Source organism: Kwoniella pini, chromosome 6 (assembly GCF_000512605.2).
Source record: "Kwoniella pini CBS 10737 chromosome 6, complete sequence".
NCBI classification, from domain to species: Eukaryota; Fungi; Basidiomycota; class Tremellomycetes; order Tremellales; family Cryptococcaceae; genus Kwoniella; species Kwoniella pini.
In genome coordinates, this window is record NC_091721.1 from 909,072 (window position 1) to 928,867 (window position 19,796).

General features: G+C 38.0%; 5 protein-coding genes across 5 annotated transcripts; 3 read left to right on the plus strand and 2 right to left on the minus strand.

The window, feature by feature from the left end:
- Window positions 1-1,100: 1,100 nt before the first annotated feature.
- I206_104790 (uncharacterized protein) lies at window positions 1,101-4,337 on the minus strand (the record flags this gene model as incomplete). Its single annotated transcript, XM_019154093.1, has 5 exons — window positions 1,101-2,287; window positions 2,364-2,992; window positions 3,051-3,126; window positions 3,174-3,266; window positions 3,338-4,337. The coding sequence occupies 5 exons, from the start codon at window positions 4,335-4,337 to the stop codon at window positions 1,101-1,103; spliced, it is 2,985 nt and encodes a 994-aa protein (XP_019012833.1).
- A 600-nt stretch (window positions 4,338-4,937) lies between these two features.
- On the plus strand, window positions 4,938-6,478 carry I206_104791 (uncharacterized protein; the record flags this gene model as incomplete). The annotated part of the gene is made up of 9 exons (XM_019154094.2): window positions 4,938-4,952; window positions 5,013-5,049; window positions 5,118-5,168; window positions 5,233-5,262; window positions 5,325-5,560; window positions 5,624-5,646; window positions 5,707-5,830; window positions 5,920-6,078; window positions 6,158-6,478. 9 exons carry the CDS (start codon window positions 4,938-4,940, stop codon window positions 6,476-6,478), a joined length of 996 nt encoding a protein of 331 aa, XP_019012834.2.
- Window positions 6,479-6,834: 356 nt separating this feature from the next.
- Window positions 6,835-9,367, minus strand: I206_104792 (uncharacterized protein; the record flags this gene model as incomplete). Its single annotated transcript, XM_019154095.1, has 3 exons — window positions 6,835-8,803; window positions 8,890-9,254; window positions 9,320-9,367. The coding sequence occupies 3 exons, from the start codon at window positions 9,365-9,367 to the stop codon at window positions 6,835-6,837; spliced, it is 2,382 nt and encodes a 793-aa protein (XP_019012835.1).
- Window positions 9,368-10,027: 660 nt separating this feature from the next.
- On the plus strand, window positions 10,028-12,056 carry I206_104793 (uncharacterized protein; the record flags this gene model as incomplete). Its single annotated transcript, XM_019154096.1, has 9 exons — window positions 10,028-10,171; window positions 10,329-10,456; window positions 10,527-10,626; window positions 10,692-10,848; window positions 10,910-10,970; window positions 11,036-11,366; window positions 11,435-11,549; window positions 11,623-11,797; window positions 11,894-12,056. 9 exons carry the CDS (start codon window positions 10,028-10,030, stop codon window positions 12,054-12,056), a joined length of 1,374 nt encoding a protein of 457 aa, XP_019012836.1.
- Window positions 12,057-14,471: 2,415 nt separating this feature from the next.
- On the plus strand, window positions 14,472-19,502 carry I206_104794 (uncharacterized protein; the record flags this gene model as incomplete). The annotated part of the gene is made up of 10 exons (XM_019154097.1): window positions 14,472-14,548; window positions 14,619-15,294; window positions 15,376-15,444; window positions 15,497-15,646; window positions 15,760-15,924; window positions 15,979-16,922; window positions 16,985-17,434; window positions 17,496-17,607; window positions 17,670-17,793; window positions 17,860-19,502. 10 exons carry the CDS (start codon window positions 14,472-14,474, stop codon window positions 19,500-19,502), a joined length of 4,410 nt encoding a protein of 1,469 aa, XP_019012837.1.
- Window positions 19,503-19,796: the final 294 nt, after the last annotated feature.

The following is a 19,796-nucleotide window of genomic DNA, read 5'->3' on the forward strand; positions in this document are numbered from 1 at the left end:
GGATGCGCAATTTTCAATAGAATTATCAGACAGTCGAACGAATAATGATCTCAGATAAAAAATCTTGAGATGGTCACATTATATATGGAGATTTTCAGTGGAGAGATCTGACTTGTCTATCCAGCAAAAGTTCTCAATACCCAATACCACAAGTAAGCTAGTGTTATCCTTACAAAATACGATCAATGCTAAATCACCCATTTATTTCCTGAAAAAGGTCATGGTCCAAGACCCCTCACTTGTATCCGGTTGATCATGTCCGATACAACCTATATACGGGATATAGAAAAGACATGTTATGCTCAGGAATGATCAATATGCAATTGATCGATCAATGCGTCAAAAGCCTTGGAGATCTTGATATTTTCGGGCTAAATCGACTTTAGTGTATAAGTGAAACAAGCTCGGATCCCTCAGGATAGATTTTGAGATGTGAGGTTCACCCTTTTCCAGTAAGGGGGAAGCTAATATGATCGGTTTTTGGAACCGTTAATAGAATTGAATGATCGTCGTCAAGGTAATTTGTCGTTGATAGTCATAGCAATCTACTCAAAAATACAATTGCCTCCGTGAGCACTTGGCAAGATTTTGTTAAAAGTAAGAATCCAGATTCAAGAAACGCTCTGAGAGCGATCAGCCTTTCTTAAATCTCGCCTTGTTGAATCTAAATTCTGTATCGACGCCTTGACTAACATTCAGTCAGAACTACATGCTCGTTGGATCTCACTTTTGATTAAGGTAACGAGACTTTCGGAATTTTGCACGATGCGACAATGAGGCGGTCTTATGTTTTTAATACTGTAGGGTACACATACGAGGCATCATATTTTTCACAGGATACACCAATAAAGCAATACTTTTTTCGTACATTACATTTGCATTTCACATTATATGAATATGAATATTGATTAGTATATTACTTCTAAATAAGCAGGTAAAGTAATTAATGAATGAAGGAGATAATAGAAAAATACATACAATACATATAATCTTTCAAATTGTCCCCCATGAAATCAAAAGGTTATCCCCAAAATAATCCAAAAAAAAAAAAAAACACAAAAACGAAATTTTTATTATACACTCCTCTTCATCGCTTTTATCTACAAAGTAGATTCCATGATAATTTCATCTACCTTTTCAGTTACTTCTTTCTCTTCTTCAGCTGTTATGACCGTATTGACTAATCCTTGTCTATATACATCTAGACCTTCACCTTCTATAACTTCTTTAATTGTATTCTCTCTAGGTATCATTTCAGCAGAGTCAGACATCATGGTCTTCAGATCAGATTGTATAATAAGGTCTTCTGCAGATTCAATCTTCGACGCTGGTGCCAGTTGCGATTGCGACATAGCCGGAACGATAGGGTCGGAAGGTAATACAGGTGTTGGTGGAAGACTGATCCCATTCCCATTCCCACTGAAAGTACCAGTAGTCGGTAGTGCAGGAGAAGGGTATCCGTTCAAGGATCCATTATTATTGAAAGATTCTTGGAAATTGATCAAATCTCTAGTAAGGTCATCCATAAGTTGCATGGATTTTGTCTGATCAGGTAATGGTGGGGTAGAGTTAGAGTTGGAATTAGTAGTTTCTTCGCTGGTTTCCGCCATTTCCACATCTCCGTCTTCGTCTTTGCCAGTCTGACCAGTCGATTTGACAGTTTTGATACCTAAAAGTCTGGCTCTTTCTTGTCGTTTCCCTTCTTCAACCTGTACTCTTCCGACATATTCCAAGACATTCCTCACCCTCTTCTTCATCTCAGCAGTGGTTATTCTCTTGACAGGATAACGTGGTCTTGCTGGAGGATCAAGCTGAGTTCTATGATTACCATCATTGATGACATCTCTTCCAGACGGTTCATCAGGCAGTACCAATTTACCGTTATCATCTCTTTCCTCATTGAATGGTCCGTATTGTTGATTGTGATAATGATTTCTAGGTAGATAACTTAGAATCCTTGGTGCGGGTACTTCCAATGCGTCTGGATGACTAGATGGCAGGAGGTCGGAAAATGCAGAGAGGTGATCGGGGAGGAACCATGATAAGTGATTTGCCGATTCCGGTGTCAGCGGATGATAGACCACAGGAGCAGCTGCTAACGCCCCAGCACGACGTGTGCCGTGTTCGTGATGGGCCGGTGGGGCTATAGGCACAGGGGTGGATGCTGCGACCCTTCTCGCTGGTGATTGGGCAGCGGCAGGTATTTGAGGAAGAGCGGAAGGAGGTTTAGGACGATATGTATATTGATTAGGATGTTTGTTCTTGTTGACACCTGGTTCAACTGAACCTATGCTCAGACATCAGCTTTAGCTTTTTGCCCACCTTACGCTGCCAGCAGACAAAGCGAAAAGATGACAACTCACCCTCGTCATCGTCCCTTTTCCTCCTCCCTTTCTTAGCTCGTTCCTTATCTTCACCTTCCTCTTCGTCATCTCTCCGCCTTTTCTCGCCTCGGTCTTTCTCCTTGTCTTCTATTATAACGCTATCTTCCAATTCGTGGGTCGGTGACATCATTTCGATCCTACTAGCTTCTAAGGCAGCCTTAACTTCTTCCTCAAACGCAGCATCGCGTGAATTCATGGTACTCCTCCGTTTGGGTTCTCTAGCGGAATTGGGTTGGGGTGATTGGGAATCCCTATCAGGCGATATTGATGATACTCCCCTGACTTTCCTATTCAATGTACCTGCTTTCGGTAAACTTTTTGAGGGGTCTACTTTACTTGATGAAGAAGGGGGTTTATCCCTACTGAGCGATGAGGCGGGTTGCCTCCCTCTAGTACTTCTGCGTCCATCGTGTGATTCTGCCGTAGGACTGGTGATTTCTCGCTTGTGATGTGACCGGGACAGCGGTTTTGGCGGAGGAGTGGGCTCAGGCGCTTCCTCTGCTTCTTCTTCTTGCGCCCAACGCTTAGATTGGGATGGGGGATAATCGTCCCTATCATTATGCAAATTTCGAAGATTGATAGGCGACGGAGGTATGAATGAGTTTCCACTATTGCCATTACCACTTATTAGCCAAGACCAATATTCTCGCACATAAGTAGACTCACGATTTTCGACCTTGTCGCCGTATCCATTTCATCAACGGTTGATGTCTTTCAGGTTTACATTCCTCGCAGAAATATTCTGAAAAATGGTTTAGCTTGAGTGCCAATAATCACCTGTCGACTCACCATCCGGGGCTTCCTCATCTCCCCATATACCCATACATTCTCCATGTTGCCAAACATTGCATTCATCACACTGAATCATCATGACATCGATGTCTGTACCATAATGTTAGCTAATCTCAAACTTCGACATACTGTATGTCAGAGATACACGACAACTAGCTCACCTTCTTTCTGGCAGACACATCTGGTCACATCCTTGACCTCTTCCTCTTCCTCATCTTCCTCCTCATCATCATCGGCTATTGCAATATCATCATCTTCCTTATTCTCCTCTTCTGGCGGTTCAATTATTTCTTCCTTTTTCTGTTTCTTTGAAACTGAGAAAGACGTTCGCCGTATTTCAGCAGGTAGGAGATGATCATCTAATAACAATTCATCCTCTCCTCTTCTCTTCCTAGCTCGAGATGCTGATCCTGCTCTTTCACTATTTGATAAAGGAGTAGTCGCTAATGGCGTGTTTTCACCTGATCCAGCTGTACTTAGTCCGTTTCCATTCAATTTACTACTCCTTGTTTTGACTGGAGTTTCCTCTTGATCTTGTTCATCCAAATCCGGTTCTGCTTTAATTTCTACATTAGCGGCATTTCCAAACCCTTTCACTGTTCTATGGCGTCTATATGAATCCCAATCTTCTTCACCTTCTTCAGGTGGTTCAGCTACTGCATCCGTTTTATTTTCACCTTCGGTTGTATCTTCACTTGTAGGCGGTGGTGGAGTAAGACTAGCGTTAGATGCACTAGGAACATGGGTTTTCTCGGGACTGACTGATCTGGCAGATATAGCATCTTCTTCTAATGCCGAGCTGTCTAGCGGTATGTCCGGGATTTCATCCGACGGTACAATCTCTGGTGGAGCAGCTAAACTGCTTGTAGGCTGTTGCTGTGCTGAGGGCGTACGTATTGCTGGTGAACGTGATGGAGCTTGAGGTGAATTTTTAGGTGAGTTTTTTGGTTGTTTAGGTGGTAAAGGGGGAAATAAAGGTCCTGAACTAGGCGGTAAAGGATTTCGACCTCTTGTACGTCTCGGCTTACCATCTTCATCTTCCTCTAATTTGGGTGTAGCACTACTTGTACTCGGACTCCGTAAATTCTTGACATGTATAGATGATTCTCTGACCGATCGACTTGATGTAGATGTCATTGACGTTCTACGTCGATGATCCATCTTGATCTCCCTTCCCCTCTCTATTAGATCAGAATAATAAGGTTCGAAGCGGAACTAAGGTGAAGCACGCAAGAATTGTTTCTATTCGTCGGTATGCAGGTTTTCATAAATGCCAGCCTGTTAAACACAGAGAGAGTGGATGAAATTGGATTGGAATTTGGTAGGATACAATGGATTTGGACTTATATTGGCATTTGACAAATGGATATGTGGGTTGTTGTTAACCTTTATTGGGCGGTAGTGAGAGTAGTAGAATTGAGCCGACACCCGAGAATGGAAAGTAAAATACCAGGTTACTAAAACACGCGTCACTAAAGACAACCGTGAGAAAACATCATTTTATCAATCTTACCCAAAGTGGTAAGTAATTAACCCTCCACTTGTTAGTATAAAAAGTTGAGAATGATATGATGAGGATTCGAATCATGATTATTGGCTGTTCAATTGATAATAATACTACGAAAGGTTATTAATAATATCGTCTGTATGCTATATAGATCATTCATACAGGCCTCATCACTTCTTCGCATAACCTCTGTTACTCAACATATCACCTTCTCGCGAAAATTCATGTCTAGTCCTATACAAATCGCTAAGAAAATGAAGTCCACTAAAGTCAGTTGAATCGATACTCGGGCAATGCGGCCAAGCTGACAAGAATGCTGTCGCGAGTAGGTGATCGGTACACACTCTGGAACCTTTCATTGTGATGGTAAGCTATGAGAGCAGCCTTTAACAAAGATTTATAACCAGTAGCTAATCATGTCTCCCCCGACTTAGAGGCTCTCGCAGTGTTCATGCTTCGATTGACTGACGAGTTCAAGGATGCAGGTGAGCTGACAATGAATCTAGACATTAAAAGTATTCAGCTGATACCATGTGCTGCCACTTGTAGATCTCGTGAGAACTCGAGATCCAGCTAAGCGTGAGTATTGCTTCAGGATTTGAGCGCTTGTTATCAGATCTAATTCTTGATCCGCTTTGCAGTTGAGCCATTGGATATAGTAGTCGATGTTGGAGGAGTTTATTCACCTGAGAAACATCGATATGATCATCATCAAAGAGAATTTACAGAAGTATTTGGACATGGTGGATTTGATAAAATTAAACTTTCTTCAGCTGGATTAGTATACAAGCACTTTGGAAAAGAGATTATAGCCAATAGGTTAAATACAACTGTTGATGATGAAAAAGTCGAGACAATATGGTTGACTTTATATTCTGTGAGCCTCCTTTTATTATTGTTATCACTATTTAACGTAAAGCTAACAATCATTTCGTTTTAGGAAATGATTGAATCTGTTGATGGGTGAGTTAATTCACTATTCGTTTAATCTGGGTAATATAAGCTGAGTCTTGAAATGAACAGAATTGATAACGGTGTTAATATTTCTTCAACACCTTTGGCATATACGCAAAGAACAGATTTGAGTTCCAGAGTTAAGAGATTAAATCCTAATTGGAATGAAGAAGCAACTGATGCTATATACGATGTAAGTCAATTGATACGTCTATTTAAAATACTCATCATCTACTGATTTTAAAAACGCATGTACTGAATTAACAATGATATGATATACAGGAGAAATTCTCTCAAGCTTCAAAAATAACAGGAGAAGAATTCCTTTCTCAATTAGATTATTTCGCTTTTGCATGGTTACCAGCTAGAGATATAGTTAAACAATCATTAAATAAACGATTTGAAGTTGATAAAAGTGGACAAATAGTAGTATTTGATAAGGTTAGTTTAACATAACATATCTTCCCATAAAATAAAAAATAAGAAATTATCGAAATTAAGCTTTTTTTTTTTTTGTTAGTCATGTCCATGGAAAGATCATTTATTTTTACTTGAACCAGAATTATCACCAAATTCTAAAATTTTATATATATTATATCCAGAATCTTCTGAATTATTAAATTCAAAATGGAGAATTCAATGTGTACCTGAATCTTCAGATTCATTTAAAAATAGAAAATCATTACCTGAACCTTGGTGTGGATTAAGAGATGAAACATTATCAGAAAAATCAGGAATTCAAGGTGGAATTTTTGTACATACAAGTGGGTTTATTGGTGGTAATTTAACTTTTGAAGGTTGTTTAGAAATGGCTAAAAAAGCTTTAGAATATAATGCTTAAGTGAAAAACATTATTTATCAGATATAAATGAATAAATTAGATTTTGTTAGATTTCATTTACGAATATTAGATAAAATTTCATAATAATTTTTTATGTGTATGCATATATTTTATATAATTGTAATATGGTATATAACAAAATATCCAACCAAAAAATCAAATTGTAATTTGAAATACAATTTAAAAGATAAAATATGATAAGAAATTTATACAACAGAAAAAATACGATTAAATGTCCTAGTTTAATATCTATGAGATATTCGTCGTTCTATTCGGGATGTAAATATCTTAGATAAATCCTTTACCTAGCAAATTACGATAAGTTTTAATTAATTATATATACTCGAGTACTTATCTTATCTACGACCTTTAACAACCAAAAAACCTCTTTCAGAATCACCTTTATCAATTAACCAATTTTGATTTTCTAAATTTTTTGCAATTGCAGGACCTAAAACACCTTTTCCATTTAAACTATGTCTTCCTACACCTGTAACAATATTAAATTTTCCTATAATTACATTATTTTTTCCAATTCCAATTTGTGTTCTTAATTCTTTTTCATTTTTCCACCATTGATTTATTGTTTCATTTACAATTATTTTAGCTTGTTCAATTGTTAAATGATGTAAATCAATTGTTCTATCTCTTGTAGTAATTCCTCCTCCACCACCACCACCACCCACACCATTACTACCTATTCCATTTCTATCACTTTCATATGAATTTAAGTGTGAAGAAACTACAATTCTTGTAGCTTTTAATTCCCATTCTTTTGCTCTTAAAGCAGCTTCAGAAGCTTGTTGTGCATAATGTCCTGCAATTGCACCTTTAACTGCTCTTCCACCTCCTGCTATTCCAGAAGTATGAGGTCTAAAACTTCTACCCGCAGCTCTAATAGCTGTTTCTCTTCTTGCTCTTTCCAATTGAGCATTTGCCATACACTGTTCGACTGTTAATTTTTTCTCTACTACACCTAAACCTTTAGTGGTTGGTTTTGAATATTGAATAGTTCGCCAATTTTGGGGATGAATTTGCTTGTTCCTGTCAGGATTGTATCTGACTGCAGAAGGTATAGGTGATTGTATACCGAAATGATCTAATACTGTAGGATGAGTTATAGGACCATGTGATTCCTTACTGCCTGGAACTTGTTGACGAATTTTAGCTTCTCTTATAGCTCCACCAGATAGATGAGGTTCCTCTGAGATTACCGCATGTTTATTCTTTTTCTCTGGTCTAGTTATTTTACCCGGTAATTTAGAAGTGGTAGAATTATCGTCTACTGATTTAGTCGAGATGGTGGACATGGTTGATCCGGCCGAAGTTGTTCTGGCCATATCCACAGCGCCCTGAGGAAGATGCAGAGATATAGTATGTGGTTTTGCAGGATGAGCGATGGAGTTACTGTTGATTGTATAATCAGGTTGTTTTGTTTCAAACATATCGTGATCGGTGTCATTTGGCCATTCTGAGATATCTGCCAGTAAATCCATAAGGTCCATTACAATCGATATATCTTCTCCTGAGGCATGCACGCATATCTCTAAATCCCTCTCCAAATCTCTTCTAGATTTAATATCTATGTCGTCTAATAGGGATATCCCATAAATGTCCTCCAGAATTTGTCGAGAATCACTATTTTGGGTGGCGGTTTTGGGGAGCTTGGCCAGAGAAGCGAGTACTGCAGAGTACATCGAATGATATTCTGGCGAATGAATGAATGTCAAAAAGTAGGCTTGGGGTTGAGCAGGTATGAGTTCTGATAAATGAGATGCAAGAGAAGAAGCAGCTTGCCAAGGGTTATTTGTTGGACCAGCTCTACCAACCGGACGAGCAGGCGAATTTGATCGACTTGCTGTAGCTGATGTCCCTCTGGACATTGGTCGAGGCGATCTAGGTGCAGGAGATGGTTTACGTTGTAGTGTGTCTATCAAAGCTATAGTCACATGATCCTTTTTCTTCTTCTTCTTCGTGTTCGCCGGTGTCGAGCCTACGGCGGTAAACGAACGAGGTTGTAAAGGAGGAATAACGGTATCTTCGAGCCTTGATGAAGTGTTCATCAGTGGGGATGATTCGATCGAAGGTGCTTTTGATGATGCTCTTGATGTAGCTTTCGATTTCGATTTCGGTTTTGATTTTTTTGACTTTGATGGCTGCCAACTTGGCAGGTCATTTTCGAAGTCCGAAGTGACCTTGATGTCTTCTTCTGGCCATTGACCTTCCTCTTCAGCACTCTTGATCAATTCAAGGGAAAGCAGGTAGTCGATAGCATCTTGTAAAGTGGGATAAGTCTGCAGTGCTGACGAAAGCTCTTCCTCGGGACTGGACAAATCGATCTGTCAGTGCTGAGAGTCATAGGAGCGCTATGCTATGCGACGAATCATATGTATGAAGTGATAAAAACTCACATCGAGGGAAAAAGAGATTTCAGTAATTCCGACTCATCGACAGATTCCTCAATTTCATCACTTTTATCGCTTCCTTCACTTGAGTTCCTGATACTGGTGAGAGAAGTTCCACTTCCACTAGTATGACTAGTATTAAGTCCATCAAGTCGATTTGTCAAATCATCAATACCACTCAAACTAGTACTTCCGGTCAAACTTTCAGCTGGTTCTGAAGGTTCGTCTGGTTGATCAGGATCTGGAACGAGAGTAGCTTCTAGTATACCTAGTTGATCCCGGATCTCAGAAAGATTTGATGACAGGGTTGAAGGTTGATAATCTGATAAAATTGCTAGGATCAATGGAAAGTCAATTAGAGGATAGTCCGCCTATAATAGAACAACGAGATAGTCAGCTCATTTTATCACTTATGATGATGCCGATTTTAGCTTACAGCTAGAACAGCTGCTAAGTAGCCGGTATCAATTGGTTCTTCAGTCATAATGAGTATATCGAGTAACCAAGTAGTTTGCTTAAGGCAGTACAATTGATCTGAGGGAAAAATCAGGATTGACAAGGAAATGGTTTATTAGGTCATGTTATATCCTATACATTTTGATTTGTTTGGCTTAAATAGTTTTTCTGATTTTCAGTAAATTGGCTTGAGTATTGTATGTTACTACGGATGAACTTTATAAGGAGTAATTTGCGTATAAAAGGGTTGTTCTGAATATAATATAGTTACATATAAATGTATATAAGCTACTTGATGCAACTTATCAACTTTAATTCTATCTTTTTTTTTGATTATAATTCCAACTTTATCGATCGTAATAATTAGGTCCGTGCGTCATCTTGACATTATCTAAGTTAATCGCGTTGTATTGTATCGTATTGTATTGTATTGTATTGTATTGTATTGTGCATGTCACGTGATTGGAATAACTCGGTCGGCAAGATTTCAGAACTGCAAAGGGTTTCAGAAAAGTTGAAATTTGTTGACATATATCCTACGAAATCTAATATTTCATACCAACGCATCCAATTGTATTCACTTCACTTTAGATAAAACAAGCTACACAGCAAGGAAAGCTACTATCATCAGGCATCACATCAGAATTCTTCGAATTACTACCATCCTGGCAATTCAGTAACGTTCAACATGCCTCGAATGGTAAAACCTTCAAAACCAAGACATGATCCGCTTCATGTACAGATTGATGCGGATGAATCTTTGAGAAAATTCGGTAGACCAAGTAAACCAAGTAAGAAGAAATCGCAGAATGAAGATGACGATGATGAGCCTGTAAGTTCAGGTCTTGCCGGATCTCTATCATTTATACAATACGATCGTTTGCAACATACACACCTGATCTGCTGTCCATGACCGACTCAACATGTGACAGTCATAGTCCTGAGCGGACGATAGAGAAATTTACTGACATCAGATTTCGATCCTCTAGAAAGCCGAAGACGCTCGAATGTCTCGAAAAATTCTTGACTTGGCAAGAGAACAACAAGAAGAAGTGAATCGTGAATTAGGTGAAGATGGCGATGAATGGGAAGACGAAGATGAGGAAGTAGCTGAGCCGTAAGTTTAAAATGATTGATACAAATGAAGTCTTAGCAGATGATCATGGCTGATCACATATACTCAATAGTTCGAGGAGGCCGAGAGAAATCGCTCAAATACCTAGCGATGATGAAGACGAGGAGGAATTTGAAGAAGGTGATGTGTCAGGTGAAGAGTATGCCGAATTGGTAAGCCCATTAAAACGCCTAATTGAGTGAGAATTAGACCACTGATCACCTTATTGGCTCCACAGGAAATAGATCCAGCAGATCATGCTACTTTAGACGCACTTAATGCTGGAAATAATGCTAGAGGGTCAGATGAACCGGGAGAGCCACCGAAAACACTGGCGGATTTGATTTTCAGTAAGATGGAAGGTGGCGCAGTGTCGAGGGGTATTGAGGATGAAGGTGAGATGTTTCTAATCCATACAGCCGATTTGAGGTCATAAGTAACCGATTATACGTACAGACGAGGGACCACCTGATCCCAAAAAAGGATTAAACCCTAAAGTTATTGAAGTGTATACCAAGTAAGCTGCATTACAATTCGGAGGACCTAAGCGCAAGGAGCAGAAAAGCTGATGAAATGATGTAGAGTCGGATTTCTATTGTCACGATATAAATCGGGACCTCTACCTAAAGCACTAAAGATTTTACCTTCCCTACCACACTGGGCTCAACTATTAGCATTGACAAAACCTACCGAATGGACACCGCATGCAACCTTTGCATGTACGAAAATTTTTGTTTCCAATTTGAAACCTACGGAAGTTCGAGTATTCTTAGAAGGTGTATTATTGGATAAATGCCGTGAAGATATGAGATTGAATGGTGGAAAGTTGAATGCGCATTTGTATGAGGCTTTGAAGAAAGGTTTATATAAGCCTGCTGCGTTTTTCAAGGGTATTTTGTTCCCTCTTTGCGAGGTGAGTAGCATCTCTTCATCATGACTGTGGTAACCTTTGCTGATCTGAGCTGTTACGGCTTCAAATAGACCAGTTGCTCTCTTAAAGAAGCTGCTATAGTCGCTTCGGTATTATCAAAGGTGTCTGTACCTGTTTTACACTCAGCAGCAGCCTTGTTACGATTAGCTTCAATGGATTATTCTGGTATGTTGACTTTACGCATCTACTTGGATGCCTGATAGCTGCCTGAGACTGATCTGCGAGGCCGCTTCATTAGGTCCAAATTCTCTTTTCATACGTACACTTTTAGATAAAAAGTACGCTTTACCATATAAAGTGGTAGACGCTTTGGTATTCCACTTTATAAGATTAGCAAATTCTCAAAGGAGTCGAACAGGTGAAGACAAATTACCTGTATTATGGCATCAAAGTATGTTAGTGTTTGTACAAAGGTAAGTGCTTGGTCTGGTTATTCTCGATCGTCTATAGTGCTGCGATGCTATTTTAGAGGTTTTTTTTACTGATATCACGTTTGTTTTTTCCCATAGATACGGATCAGATTTAACACCGGATCAAAAAGATGCTTTACTAGACGTCATCCGAGCCAGACCACACCCGACAATCAGTCAAGAGATCAGAAGAGAAATATTGAACTCTGTTGAAAGGGGTGCACCGAGACCTGAGGATGGGGAGGATGTGATGATGAAATGAGCAGGGTGAATTTGGGAACGAATTTGCAGACATGAACTTTACATTGCATACTTAGTGACGTGGTTCGTTATATCTGATCGACCATGTATATCCTATATTTGGCATAACCACGCAGGAAGTCTCTGCTTCAATTCCGCAATGAAATAAGCCACATCCAAATTCACATCAGATGTTATTATGCCAGCTAATTACTGCGGTCATTTCAATCATTGCTTCTTATGTAACATTTCTCTTTTGCCATTTGATCAATCAAAGTTGAAGGACGGTCAGAAGATCAAGAAATCACAATCACAATAATCACGTGATTTAAAAAAGGTATTATGAAATATAAACCAAATAATTTACCTAATATAGTATTAAATCATTAAAAAGTTTGACGCGTCTTTCTTTTTCTTTACGGTTATTTATTAATATACTACTAAATAACATTCCATTCCTTCCCTTTGCCCTGTTTAACTAATATATCAATCCAAGTCATTTTGAAAAAAACCCCCTTCAATTCTTTCTTCTTTTCTTTTAATTCACCATATATTCACCAAACAAATCATCAATTTACTTATAATAAACCTCAATTCTTTTGAATTTTTAAACAAATCATCTTAATTCATAATGGCTCGTAAGTATATGCATTCTTTCTACATCAAGACTGGTGGAGGTTGTTTACCCCCCTTTTCATTCTTTCACTCTTACGCGTATAGTGAAGAGTAATAAGAAGGAAAATTATATCGTATTATACATAATTAATAATCCAAAGCTGACGTTATGATTTTTCAAATATTTAGCTAAAGGTAAGCTATATATCTTATGTTAAATTCATACATATATCATAGAATATATAGCTCGAGATCATTATTATACAAGCCATCTTCCTTCATCATTTTTGACCAAATATTATAATTATAAAAAATGATCATAGCTGATTTGACTTTATTTATATCTGCTTAATTTCATTTCCTGCCAATTTATAAAATACGCAAAAAAAATTATAAATTCTTCTTTTGATACTCGTTAAAAGCTTCCACTGACGGTAAAAAGGCTGGTTCCAAAAAACCTTCCGCTTAGTGAGTTATATTTTTCTCTTCTTTCTGTTGTTCTTGATTCACCATTTCCACTCAATTGGTTTACATTTATTATCATTTGTGAGAACAATATATGCTGATCCTAGTACTTTAGCAACGAATACATGAAAGTTCAACTTGCTAAGCTCAAGGCTGATAATGAAAAATCCGGTAAGACCAACAACCACAAAGTGAGCAATATCTTGTTGTATTGATTGACAATTGAGGACAAGCTAATTATGAGTTTCATTTCTTTGTAGGAAAACTTCAAAAAGGTTGCTGAATCCTGGAAGACTGCGTGAGTAATACTTGATCAAAATGTATATATATATATTCATAGACTGACATTTCATATTTTCCTTTCGTTTAGTGCCGAAAACCCCGTTAGTATTTTGTCGCATTGCTCAAGTTGAGCTTCACTAATCGTATTTGCTTTCCTTCAATAGAAAAACAAGAAATAATCGGATCGAATTGATCAAATATAATCTCTTCTTTTTTTCCATCTAACCTTTGATTTTTCTTCAAATTTGGACTTACTTCACTTGAATAAATGAGGAAAGAAAGGAATCTTCTTTTCCATTTCCAATTTATTCAATTTGAGTAAAGTTTAATTCGATTTCATTTCTTTGTCAACTTTAGGTATTTCGGACGTTGGTTGTATATGATATACATATATATGGTATTATATTTTATATGCAAATACGTCGAATCTTCTATCTTAAATCCATTCGTAACATTGCTTATCTTCACTTGTGAATCAGTCAGTATATGAGATTAAATACTAGCATGTCAATCGACCTTCGCTACGATTACTTTGAAATTGAGACTTCTCGCCTTCATCATCGAGTTTTTATCGCGATTGATTGCAGAGAGAGGTAGATGCATCACTGGCTGTCTATACGGTATACGACGAATAAACACAAGTATATAAAGATGTCGCCGAATCAGGGGATTTTAATGAAATCAAAACATGCAGTTGATGACATCAATTGACCGGGGATTGAAAAAGCCGAAACTAAGGAACAATATACGTACTTTGTGAGATTTACGACAAGTTTGAATTCCGAAATAAGGGTTCATTTCACTTTTTAAGGTGCATGGCATTTATTTATCCTTTTAAAATGAAAGTTAAAAATTCAAAATGCAATCGATATAGCGTTAAACTTATTACGTCTCAAATGTCCTATCAATATTCTTGTAATTACCTTGAATTGCCTATCATTCAGTCAACTCCTGATTTTATCAATCACACACATTAGGACAGGTCGAGCATTTAGATGAAACTTTAGACTTGTTCAAGATAACAAGAAATCAATGAATTTGTTGATTACAGAATTGAAAGAAACTCATCAGCGGAATGAGTTCTAATGACAAAATTCCTTTCAGCAAAATTGCTCCTTCCTCGGACGCTGAATGGGCAGAAGCTTTAAAATGGTGAGTTGAACGTTTTTCAAAATAAACAAGGTGTGCAGTAAGGAGAACTGACTTGAATTTTCATATTCAGTTATGCAAGAGATCGGGAATATCAAAAAGAAGAATCCTCTTCAAATGTATCGAAACATAAGATAAAGGATATACATAGAAGTGCAAATACTCATTGGTCAGCAAGTCAATCACCTCCAACTCAAGATGTTACCTTTCAACCTCTTAAAAGTGATGAAACCAATTCAAAACCACCATTGGTTCATCATGGACATTCAGATGATTCTATGGATGCAGGTATAGGTGGTATACCTTATAAGAAACCTGAAAATATTCCTGGACCTTTTAAATGTATTGAAGCAGCTACAGAAGATGTTCCTTCCATTCATCAATACGATAATCAACCTTCAAACACACATTGGCATAATCGTCAATATTCGACTAATGGAGAACAATCAATCAATTTTTCGAAAAATATGGCAGCTATCGAACCAATTCCATTAGCATTTGATACTGCTCGTACAATACCTCAAGAAAGATTAGAAAGTGATTTTAATAGTGACGATTTTAGATCTGCTGATAAAGAACGGAAAAGGATGCAACAATTTTATGAAAAGAATGGTTGGTTACCTGGTCCTGTACCTAATAAACTTAATCGATTGAAAAGAAGAAGAGCTATAAGAAGATTAGGTTTAATAGGTGAAGAAGAAGATGGAAGGAAATCTGTACTTTCCAAATATGCTGAAATGGCAGAACTTGTGAGTTAAATTGTACTCAACACTCAAAGAATCACAGAACGATTGATTCGCTTATTTCCTTCCTCTTCCGTTCATACATAGGTCTTCGACGTACCGAGAGCCTTGGTATCTGTAATTCATGATGAAGTTGAATTCGCTTACTCGGCTGATGTGAGTACAGATGAAGCATGCTCTGAGTTCTCTAACATCGCCTTGGTAATAGATCAACAAAAAGCCGATATCACGTCCAACTCAACAAGCTGCCTGTAGTCACGTAATTGATATACATGATGGAGATTGTTGGATCATAGCAGACTGTACGAATGATTGGAGGACTCGAGATCACCCGTTATTTCAGGATAAACTTTACAAAGTGAGTCATTATCATGACTCCCTCCTTGGTGTTTGGTATAAAAGGAGGCATCTACTCGATGATAGTAGATACATCTTCGGAAATCGAGCTGAGCTGATGATGAACAACTGTAGTTCTTCGCTGCTGCTCCCTTGCGTTATCACGGGAAAGACGGATCGATTATCGATTTCGGCTCACTCAATATATATGATACGGAACCGAGGTATACCTTTAGCCAAAGGGAAAGGTCTCTTTTATTGAAATTATCCAATATGTTGGTTTACCAATTGGCGACACTTGTGAGTGGTTCTACAATCTATGGATGGTGGCACTGATTAAGAGACCTGATATAGCAATCAGAGTACATGGCTAAGCGATCAACTGCCATGTACGAGGCCTCCATATCGTTCTTGCGTAGATCTTTCGTCTCAAACCCGAGCGAGACACAGTCACGCAGGGGGTCCCGTAGAGTCTCCTCTTCACACGCATCCCCTAGCCCTCCACAACGTCTGCCGTCTCCCCGAAAGAAGATGCAACCTCCAAACGTATCAACTTCTACCGCTGTAGCAAGCAAGCTTGGTCCGTGGGATGACAAGGATGCTCGTAGACTAGCTATACAGTCTGACCGAACCTTATTCAATGATGCTGCTGAAACTCTCAAAGGTCTGCTGAACGCGGATGCCGTGGTAGTTTTGAATATGGAAGATTATCAACTATTCATCAAAAAGAGTTCTTCCGTATCAAGCCATGCTCTAGAAGGGAAAAAGGGGAAGGATCGGATTAGATCCAAGGAGAAAATAATCATTGATTATATGAATGGAGATCCTTGGCCTGAAGATATCGAGCCAGTAATCAATTATATAGGTAAACAAAGTTCTCAAGCAGAAATTCTAGGTTCAGCCTTCTCCAAAGGCGATATCGAGTTATCGGATCAATTCAATTTTGATGTGCCCGACGTTGAAGATACGCTGGGTGAATTCTTGAAGACGTACTTGTCAAAGAGGCAGTTCTGGTGGGACAGAGAAGAAAATACGGATTCATTGTCAGGGAAGATCATGCAATTGATGCCTCAACAAGCTCAAACTGCATTAGGTACAACGTTTCTAGGACATGATGGGAAGATTAAATTCGTCATGTTCGCCACTTGGAATACACCGCCCTCGTCGCTCGTTGATTCAAGTATGATCGCTTTGCCTTTCGTATGGATACTGGGAGGTTGTCTCATGGCTGCGTTGGCGATGAAGAAGATTCGCGCGTTAGAACAGAGCCAAATATCTTACTCCAATTTACAAGCTCAGTGAGTCTGTCTCATTTGAGATAATACAAGCTCTCGCTCATTAAACTTATGATGGTCTTTAGCGAGCTGCGAACACCGCTCCATCAAATCTTAGCTATAACTCAATTATTACGATCAACAATGTCCGATTTGGCCGAAACTAATTCTTCCTCGACACCTAGTAAACTCACATCAACAGAGCAAATTAGGGATATGATGCCTTTTTTAGATGCAATTGATACGGGCGGGAAAACCCTTCATGGGATAGTGGATAACATCTTATCGTTTTTAGATCTGAAAGGAAGGGAATCTTCTCGATCATTCGGAGATGCAGCTCTATTAGCTGCTCCTAGTGGGACGCAAACCTCGCTGGAAACCATGTTGGAGGAGATTTTGGAAAATGTCATGTTAGAAGATCAGAAATCTAGAAAGGCGAACGGTCAACCTGATGTCGAGGTTGAAACTATTTTCGAAATTATACCGCCCTTACTGGGTGAACAGGTTTCAGAAGATGCAGGTGGTGCTCTACGTCGGTAAGTTGTGTTAGACTTGATTTCATTCAAGCTAATCTCACCGCTGCTGTGCGCTTCTCAGTGCTCTCACGAAGATCCTCGCGAATGCATACAAATTCATAAACAATGAGGGATGCGTGGAAATCTATGTAGACGACGTTGTGGATTTGTTACCACCTGAAGGATGCGAAGATGTAAGTGGGTGCGTCTTTTTGTCGTTATGGAACAATATGCTGAATAGCTTGAATATCGGCAGATCGCTTTGACGAGACTTATCAGTATCATCATTAAAGATGACGGACGAGGTATGGATCCCGCGTTCGTCAATGATAAGTTAGGCCAACCATGGGCTAAGGAGGATAGCTATATCACTGGAAGCGGTAAGTCGTATTGCGGGATCGCATTGTTCAGCTTGGTCGACGGTGTCAACTAACATATCTCTTTAGGCTTGTCTGTTCACCTAGCATATCGGATAATTGATCTCATGGGCGGTTGTATGGAAATCACCTCTGCTCAGGGTGCAGGCACGACTGTACAAATTGATGTACCATTACCACTTCGTTCGATACCATTTACTGATTTGCACAACTCGGAACCTGGTTCAAGAAGAGAATCAACCGATAGTATACGTCAATTGACTGTCAATCAAGATTCTATCAACGTGGGACGTAAAGTATACCTGCTTGGATGGGAAGGTTCAAGAATAAATGTAGTGGGCAAAGCGCTGAATAGACAATATACCAAATTAGGCTGTGAGATAGTAAATGATATAAGTCAAGCTCAACTCATTATCGCTTTCGGAAAAGTTGAAGAAGATTTGGAGTTGTTCAAAAGGAAAATTTATTCTCAGAATTTAAAAACGGATAATTTAGTTTATCTAACATCAGAAAATCATAAAGCAAATTCTGAAGTATTGAAATTGCAGGATGAAAAACAGTACAAAGTCAGAAGGTTTAAAAGACCGACAAACCCTTCAATCTTGAGAGAAACTCTTTTCCCCAATCATTCCAAAAGATTACAAGATACAGTCAAAGAAGAAAATAATAATCATGACAACAACGATTTTAAACGTTCCGACTCGCATGTCCCATCGCCTACCAATGAACAAGCTGATTTGGAGATGGATTCAGGTACAATCAATACGCCTCATCTCATGTCGCCGAATGGTGATGATATGGGTGAACCATTTGATAGTAAGGGAATTAAAGGTTTATATCATCACAATGGCTCTCGAGAATCTAATCAATCCACAGCAAATCGAGAGAATTCTCTCGCTCAAATATCAGAAGCTTCCCGTGATAAATTAGACAAGGATGCGACTTCAACAAAGAGTATCGAAGATGTCATTGCAGATTTGTCCCTCGGGATTTATTCGCCTGTTGATGTAAACCCGCAACAGTTAACAGCGGATCGAGATGTAGATGCAAATGAGGGAGTAACGAAAGAACAGTCAACGCATAACTTACAAATAAATAATCTACAACAAGGACGATCACAAGTGAAGACTGGGGATAGTAGTAATTCAAATCTTTTACCTAACAATAATACGTCTGTGGCAAGTGGAAAGGACACTCAAACTGATACAGTCGGTCAGCCTTCAAATCCTTCGATTTGTCCAACAAAATCTGTTAATAAAAACAATCATATTTCATTAGCCTCAAATCCAAATAAAGTAAAAGTACTTGTAGTAGAAGATAATAAAATAAATCGAACTATTTTAGTTAAAATACTTTCAAGTACATTATCATCTATAATAGAAGTATATGAAGCTGAAGATGGAAATTATGCAATTGAAATTTTTAAAAAATTAATTAGTAATAATAATAATAATCAACCTATAATAGTTTTATTAGATATTAATATGCCAAAAAAAGATGGATTTCAAACTTGTTTAGAAATGAGATTAATTGAAAAAGAATTGAAAATAAAATCTCAAATTATTGCTGTTACTGCATTAGGAAGTGAAGAAGAAAAAAGAAAAGGTTTAGTTGAATGTGATATGAATAAATGGTTTATAAAACCTTGTAGTAAATCTACTATTATTGAAATTGTAAAACAAGCTTATAATGAAATTTCACTAAAAAATTAGATATCATTTTCGTTTTTTTTTTGTTAGAAAAAGAAGGACTTTATTAATTTGATTGATAATATGAAGATTATCGTTGTATTAATTAGTTAATTATTTGATAAATGTTGTATTTGCATAAATTTATAATGGTATTTATTATAAATCAAGAATATTTAATTGAAAAATCCCCCAAATGACCATTTATTATATATTTTAATACATGCTAATAGTAATACAATTTACATAATGAATTGTCATATGTTAACAGTTTCAAATGAAATGAAAGCTAATTGAAATAAATCGAGAGTTTCTAAT